Source organism: Telopea speciosissima, chromosome 1 (assembly GCF_018873765.1).
Source record: "Telopea speciosissima isolate NSW1024214 ecotype Mountain lineage chromosome 1, Tspe_v1, whole genome shotgun sequence".
Lineage (NCBI taxonomy): Eukaryota > Viridiplantae > Streptophyta > Magnoliopsida > Proteales > Proteaceae > Telopea > Telopea speciosissima.
This window is the reverse complement of record NC_057916.1, coordinates 36327821-36334753: the sequence shown is the minus strand read 5'-3', so window position 1 is coordinate 36334753 and position 6933 is coordinate 36327821. Positions and strand designations below refer to the sequence as shown.

The window sequence follows — 6933 nt, the reverse complement described above, 5'->3', positions numbered from 1 at the left end:
GACCCTTTTTGGATCCCAAAATCCACCAGTGGATAAAAAAAATCCTCTCCTCTTCCCGATTTCAAAACCATTTCTCTGGTTCTTCTATGCTCTTCTTCATCCTTAAACTAGCAATTCGATGTTCACCTTCATGCAACCCTGATGGAGTTTGAAGAGGATGCAACCGTCCACATAAGAGTGTCAAAATTCAACCGAATCAAACCGTTTAAACTGAAACCGTGAAACCAATAAATGGTTAGATTAAACGGTTTAAACCGAATCAGACTATTTAACCGAATAAACCGTTTATTGGGGATACCGATACCTTAAAATCGCCTACATGGGGCAACCTTATCCTCCCCAAGAACTCAAACGCTCTGGACCACACACGCTCTGGCTGGAACTCGATCTGAAAGGAAGAAACACAGTCCCTCCGTCCCCGATCAGCAGCTCAGAAATCAGAATGCAAACGGCTACCCTTCATTTCTCATGGCCTCCAATGGCACTGAAACATCCACAGTTGAATAGACACTCAACTTTGTTCTTCAAAATAAAACCAGCAGGTATCGACATGATCGGGAAAAGCCGTCGGCCTTCCAGCATAATTCGGTCATACAAAGTGGTGATAGAGCACGAAGGCAGCACAACAGCGCTTGAGGTAGATCCCAATGAAACCATCCTCTCCAAGGCACTTGACTCTGGCTTGTCCGTCCCTCATGACTGCAAGCTTGGGGTCTGCATGACCTGCCCTGCCAAGCTTCTTAGTGGCTCTGTCGATCAGAGCGAGGGCATGCTTAGCGACGATGTCGTCGAAGGTGGCTATGCACTGCTCTGCGCCTCCTACCCTCGTTCTGATTGTCACATTCGGACCATTCCCGAGGATGAACTGCTCTCGCTTCAATTGGCGACGGCCAATGACTAGATTTCTGCTTCAGGCCGGTCTCTGGAGTTGCTTATTTCAATGGAATTCCTGCTTCAGTTCTTTTTTGTTTGTGAGATGGAATGAGATCTCGTAGGTCTAATTCTACAGTTTTTATTTCTCATCAATGTAAATGATATTGTCTGAGTCTCAAGTTGGCATGATTTTTGTGTGGTTAACCATTCAGTCAATCTGAGGCTCATTCTAATTGATTAAAATTACCGTCTGCATAATTCTCCAATTCAAATGGTCACACCAGTGCGTGCAGGTCGTGCGCTTCTGCTCCATCACTGAGAGTTGTTCTCCAAAGTGCATTGCAGTTCATCCCAACGGAAAGAAATTAGTTGCAGGACAGGAATTATGTCTGAAGAAAAAAACACAGCATCTTCTAGTCGTTGTTTTTAGATTCCAACTACCCCGCAAATTGGTTCCCTACTTTCTTTCCTCCTTTTTGCTTGATCTTCCATCTTCACATTGATTCCATTATCAATAACAGACTGAAGCACTAAATGAAGCTTCCCTTATAATTTCTCCTCTTTCCTTGGCGTTTAAATCACATCATGGATGTCATCAGCTAGTGCACTCTGAGCCAGAATTTGACCCACACAGCAGCACAAGCAGTAGCATTCTTGGTCGAGGTCAAGTCAAATTTCATGTCACTAGAAATTGAATGAGCCACAGCAACCCAACCTTACAAGTCACGCAGTGAACAATGCAGGCATGAACAGAGCCTTTTGATATGTAAATGTCCAACCAAAATGGCTCATGGTAAGAACCTATTAGTTGATTAAAGGTAGGAGTCCTCAGCGTCTTACCTGCCGAAGAGGCAGAAGAACCATTTTTCCAATAGAGGAAATGTATTTGGTTTGTTCTTCAAAAGATTTGGAAGTTTTCCATTTTCAGAGCTGATTTACAGTTTGATTTCTCTTTGTTTTGACTGTCTTTCTTCCTCTTCGGTCCTGGTGGTGTCCCTAGAAGTCTTATTCCGGCAGAAGCTTAAATTGTACTCTTTAAACTCTCGGGATTCCCTATCAAGCTTATAAAAGAGATTGCCGCGAAGAAGGAATTTTTTCTGTCGGTCTATCTGTTTCACTCCATGTTTGAGCTGAATCAGAGGACACCCGCCTAGTATCAGGATCAACAAGCTCAATTTCAAGATTTTCCAGATGAGTTAGACCATGGGAAAGCAACGGGAAAGATTAACTGCGCTGGAAATGATTGGCGAGAGCATCAGAGTTAGCTCCCCTGTCATAATCCCTCTTCTTATGCTTCGCCCCATTCTCCTTATCAGTAATTGTAAACAAAGCCGATAACAGAAATTATACAGCATGAAGCTGAAGGAACTACAGATGAAGAAAGATCTGTTTTTGGGTCTTCGGGTTTCTAAGATTCTGGAGGGCATCTACAGTTTGCATCTTTCTGCTGTTTCATTCCATTTCATGAAGAGGAATAGGAATAAAGGGTGATCATGGATTCATGGGTGAGCAAGTTTTGCTTCTAGGTTAAGTGATTGTTTTTACTGATGTGCAGAAATAAAATGGGCACTGTTCACTTGCAGTTGAGGTTTAATCACCAAATAATATTACAAAAATAATAAAACAGAAATAAAAAATGACAAGTGGAACAGAGAAGATTCAACATAATTAGGCAGTCATTCTATATCTTGTTTACAAGTGAAATTCACTGACATGTGGTTGGTTCCTGAGTCAACTGAGTTAACTTAACAGTCATCCAGGTCACTTTCACAATCACCTACTATCAGTTTAACGAAGGCCAGGAATACAACTCTGCCTACTGAAACCAGTTTAACCAAGACTAGAATCACAACATCACCTACAACAAGAAGCAGAATATTGTCAAATAACACAGGGAAGGCTACAATAAGTGGTTAGCCTCTTAGCAGTTACAGACTGATCATTGAAAGCAAATGAGATTGAGGTCATCATCAGTGTTGCTATCTTCCGGTTTCTTGCACGCGCTTGACGTCGTCAAGTCCTTATCCTTATCGGTAGTATGCCTGCTGATATCCTGGAGCCAAACCATTACCATAACCTCCATATGCAGGATAATTCATGGGAGCACCTGGATAAGGCCCACCAATTGTAGGAGGGGCCGTTTCTTCTGGTGAGTAAGCATAAGGTTCCCTAACAGCTGATGGGCTCCTGCTACCATATAAGATAGGTGGTGATGGCCGATCATACGAGTAAGGTGAGACCACAGCTGGGTATTGGGCATGGGAGGGAGACCTGATGAATGTAGGGGCTGCAGGGAAAGAGGATACATAAGCATTTGTCAGACGGCCCGCCTTGGCAGGAGGCATAGGTCCTCCATTGCTAGCACGGGTTCTCTTGTTCGCAGGGATTGCAGCCGGCTTTTTCTTTTCAGTCTTAGCCTTTTCTAGCTGGTCGAGACGCTTCCGGAGGCCTTCTGGAGGGTACTCAGCCTCAAGCTTGTACTCCTCGATGCATTTGATGACAGCCCGAAGCGCTGACTGTTCCTTGCGTCCAGCTACCTGTTCCAATTAAATAAAATATAACCGCTTACTAACTCTGATTTGGCTCAAAAGTATAAAGATAAAACAAAACTTCCTAATCTCCAGCGGGAACTTGTGTCTCTTTCTAATTGTAAAACAGAAAATTTCAAATGATAATAACTTCCCTGTAGAAAAAATACAATTTCATGTGATGATAATACCAAGAAACAACAGCAAAATTGTTAGATTACAAGAGCATTTCCCACTACTTGGATGAAGAGAGCGAATGCTCAAGCAGCATTGGTTACTAACCATATCGATGCAGTTCTTAACAAAGTGAGGTTAAGAAAGAAAAAAAAACGATACTCCATACCATGTCAACACAATCAAAACAATTTAAACAAATCAAAGATGATAATATTTCCTACTTTCATTGAATCAGAAGTAGCCAAGATTTAAACCTGGCTCTGACAGGAAAGAGAACTTCTGAGGGCATTACTCGTGAAAGAAAAGGCACAATCCTTTTCTCCCCCTGATATATGTAGTTTGCCTGGACTTTCAGTTTTAACACACACATGTGATAGAAAGGAAAGAATTGGAAACATCAAATATGGATATATATACATACAGCTGCCCGGCCAGAATTGTTACGATCCCCCAGAATAGAATTTGCAGCCTTTCTTGAATCTTTCAGATAAGCTTTCAGCAGGGGAACAGGAGGAAACTTGTCCGTAAGGCCCACCTCATAAGTAAAGTGCACCGCATCAACTTGCTGTCCCTTGCTGATTAATTCTTCAATCATCTCTGCAAGTAACAAAAGCATGCATATGTGATCCCATAGAGAGAAAGGAAGAAAAAGAAGTGGGTGGAGGAAGAGAGAGCATTGACTATTCCATCACCTTCCTATCGACAATGATGGTACGCATATGCCCAAAACTTGGAAAACCCCAAACAGATTGCTCGTGCCAAAGTAAACACACAATAAATCGACACTGTTATGGTACTGACATCTTCATCAAAAACAACTTGAGCAGACACACACAGACAGATGTAAACGTGCACACATTGTAGACATATTTCAAATAATTAGTTTATGTAAGCCATGTCATTCCATTTAATAATAAGGGAATCAAGCAGAGGGTTGCAATATGCAATGTGTGTTGGAGGAAAAGTGAGGTTCTGAACCGAGCAATGAAACAGCCAATCTGTGGTCTTCTCTCTTGTTTTCTTTAGCAAAACCTTAATAGGTTTCCCATCAAAAAATTTTCTTTTTCTTGAAAACTGCCTTCATAAAGCTCTCAGGGTAATGACAAAGACCAGAACTCAATGTTTTTGCTGATTCTTGGATTAAAAAAGCAAAAACCATACAAAAGATTAATCTATCATCATTTTGGGGATTTGTTTCTTCGTTACCTATATTTTCATTAACCTTCTTGACTTCTCTCATTCTTCCTATTATTTTCTTTGCTGAATTTGCTGTTAGAGAATGTACAAGTGCAGTGTGTATGTCCTCTTTGCAGTTTTTCTTCTTTCCTCTTCTTCTTTAAGCAATTATTTAGAAATTCAGTCAAAACTGGTCAGACACAGAAAACCCAAAGTGAATCCAGGTCAGACATGGACTCTCCCCTTGTCCAAAATCTGGGTTTGGAAAGGGTCTGGGTTGACCAAATAGTAATAGAGAGTGGATTGTCCAACCCAAACCTGAATTTGCCCAATACTTACCAGCCCTAATAACTTAATAAGCAGCTGAGAATTCAACAGCAAAACAGCATCTGGATCACTGGGTGCAGTTTTTCTTCTTCAATGCCGCATGAAATGCAGCAGACTAGCAGTTAGATACTTAATTCCCCCGGGGGGGGGGCCCTTAACAGCTGCTTAAATCTATCTTGGATAGGGCGATAGGCTATTGAGGAAAAATACTCCAAAGTGAATGCAACTCTACCTTTTTACTTTCGTACTGAAAATCTCCATTTTGTTACTCGGAAGTAAATACAGCTCATACACTAATTGTCAAAATACTCAACCCATCAGCCTCAATCCAACTTTAAAGAAGGTGAAAGAAAAAGAAGATATTTCACACGAAATGAATCGGCATTAAATTCCTGACCATAACCAAAGCATCGAGAACACCGAAAAACAATATTCTGGATAGAAATTTAATAATTCAATCCTAGCAAAAGAAAAGGCACGGATAAATATAATCACCCAAGAGCATGCAGGAAAACATACCAGCCATATTATCCCCCAGTCCAAGTGAAATTGCGAGCTTAGGCATCTGCTTGCGCCAGGCAGAACCAATCACGAGCTTCCGGTACAAATCGGCGTCCTCTTTACAGAAAACTGCAAACGTCACCAAGTGCTGCAGAAAAATGTGTACATCCGGAGTCTTCACATTTTCAATTCCCCCTCTCTGTTCCAAACTCTCCTTCCAAGTCTCTGCAATCTCCTTTGCCCGCTCCTTCACTCTCGGCGTCAATAGAGGCCGCGAACTCCCAAGAATGGGATCCGCCACAACAGGAATGAGCGACTCCAGGAGCAACACACAAGCCCAAGCCAAATCATTCGACCGTTCGCACTTCTCAACCCTCATGCTAACTGGGAAAGCTTCGGAAATCGCCTCCATAACGAACTTCGCGGGATCAATACAATCAGACAAAGCCAACGGAATCTGAGCACGAAGTTTGTCCAATTCTTTCTTCTTTGCAGTAAGAAACTTCCAAAATCCTTCAGAATCCATCTTCGTACAAAAATATCGCAATTTCAAAAGCATACCTTCTTCACTATCATCAAATTCTTCTTCACCACTTTTCTGAAACGCCTTCAGCGCAGCTTCCTTGCGTTCTTCAACTTTAACCAGCGCTTGTTCCACATTTCCATCGATAGAAACCTCTCGCTTCACCAGAACATCAACGGTTTCCTTGGTTTTATGATCTAGCGTTTGGATTTTCTTCTTCAAGGCTTCAGATTTCTTCTGGAGATCTTGCTCTAACGAAGAGAAGTGATCAGATAGCTCCTTCCACAACAGAGTACAGCTCGTCATCAAGGAGGTCTGCCTCTGAAAATCTTCGAAACTTGTTTGAAACATTTCGCCGCGATCAGGAATGGCAAGGGATCCCATTGTTTCTTCGCAATTGAGCAAAGAAGAGGAAAGGAGAGGAAGATCGAAACCCTAGAAATGGAAGTGATGTTCTGAAAAAGTAGCCGTCAGGGGTGGGGGAGTGGGTGATAAAAAGCAAAGTGGGTCTGATGGAGGGAAATGTACGAACATGCTGACGTGGGAGAGTCTAAAGTCTACATGTGGACGGTTCGTTTCAAAAGAAGGTGGGTGTTGGCTTTAAAATAGTTTCTGAGAGTGGGGTCATGGGGAGCGCCCAATGAGATGAGACCAAACGGTATCATATCAGGAGGGTAGTAACGTAATTGCATGTGAGGAGAAAAGGGTGATGGACATATAAGATGTTATAGCTTATCCTCCAGCAGCCGAGAGACTTTTTTTTTTTTTTTTTTCTTCTGTTTTTGGATATAAGAGGAAATCTCCAACGTCAATAGAGTCCACAATTTC

The 6933-nt window shown here is 42.0% G+C and overlaps 2 protein-coding genes across 2 annotated transcripts; one reads left to right on the top strand and one right to left on the bottom strand.

Annotated features, from left to right (window-relative positions):
* Positions 1-330: 330 nt before the first annotated feature.
* On the top strand, positions 331-1071 carry LOC122652065 (ferredoxin C 1, chloroplastic). The gene has a single exon (XM_043845724.1). It carries the CDS (start codon positions 443-445, stop codon positions 899-901), a length of 459 nt encoding a protein of 152 aa, XP_043701659.1. The 5' UTR covers positions 331-442; the 3' UTR covers positions 902-1071.
* A 1460-nt stretch (positions 1072-2531) lies between these two features.
* LOC122638233 (FRIGIDA-like protein 4a) lies at positions 2532-6588 on the bottom strand. Its single transcript, XM_043834363.1, has 3 exons — positions 5601-6588; positions 4000-4175; positions 2532-3410 (listed from the first exon to the last, which is right to left on the bottom strand). Exons 1-3 carry the CDS (start codon positions 6487-6489, stop codon positions 2901-2903), a joined length of 1575 nt encoding a protein of 524 aa, XP_043690298.1. The 5' UTR covers positions 6490-6588; the 3' UTR covers positions 2532-2900.
* Between the last annotated feature and the right edge of the window lie 345 nt (positions 6589-6933).

What these genes read in the sequence shown, in the direction of transcription:
- LOC122638233 (XM_043834363.1), bottom strand. Translation starts at nt 6,489, where the DNA reads ATGGGATCCCTTGCCATTCCTGATCGCGGCGAAATGTTTCAAACAAGT. An exon ending in ACTGGGGGATAATATGGCTG is followed by an intron (nt 4,176 to 5,600) that starts GTATGTTTTCCT and finishes TGTTACTTGCAG; the next exon opens with AGATGATTGAAGAATTAATC. An exon ending in ACAATTCTGGCCGGGCAGCT is followed by an intron (nt 3,411 to 3,999) that starts GTATGTATATAT and finishes TAATTGGAACAG; the next exon opens with GTAGCTGGACGCAAGGAACA.
- LOC122652065 (XM_043845724.1), top strand. Translation starts at nt 443, where the DNA reads ATGCAAACGGCTACCCTTCATTTCTCATGGCCTCCAATGGCACTGAAA.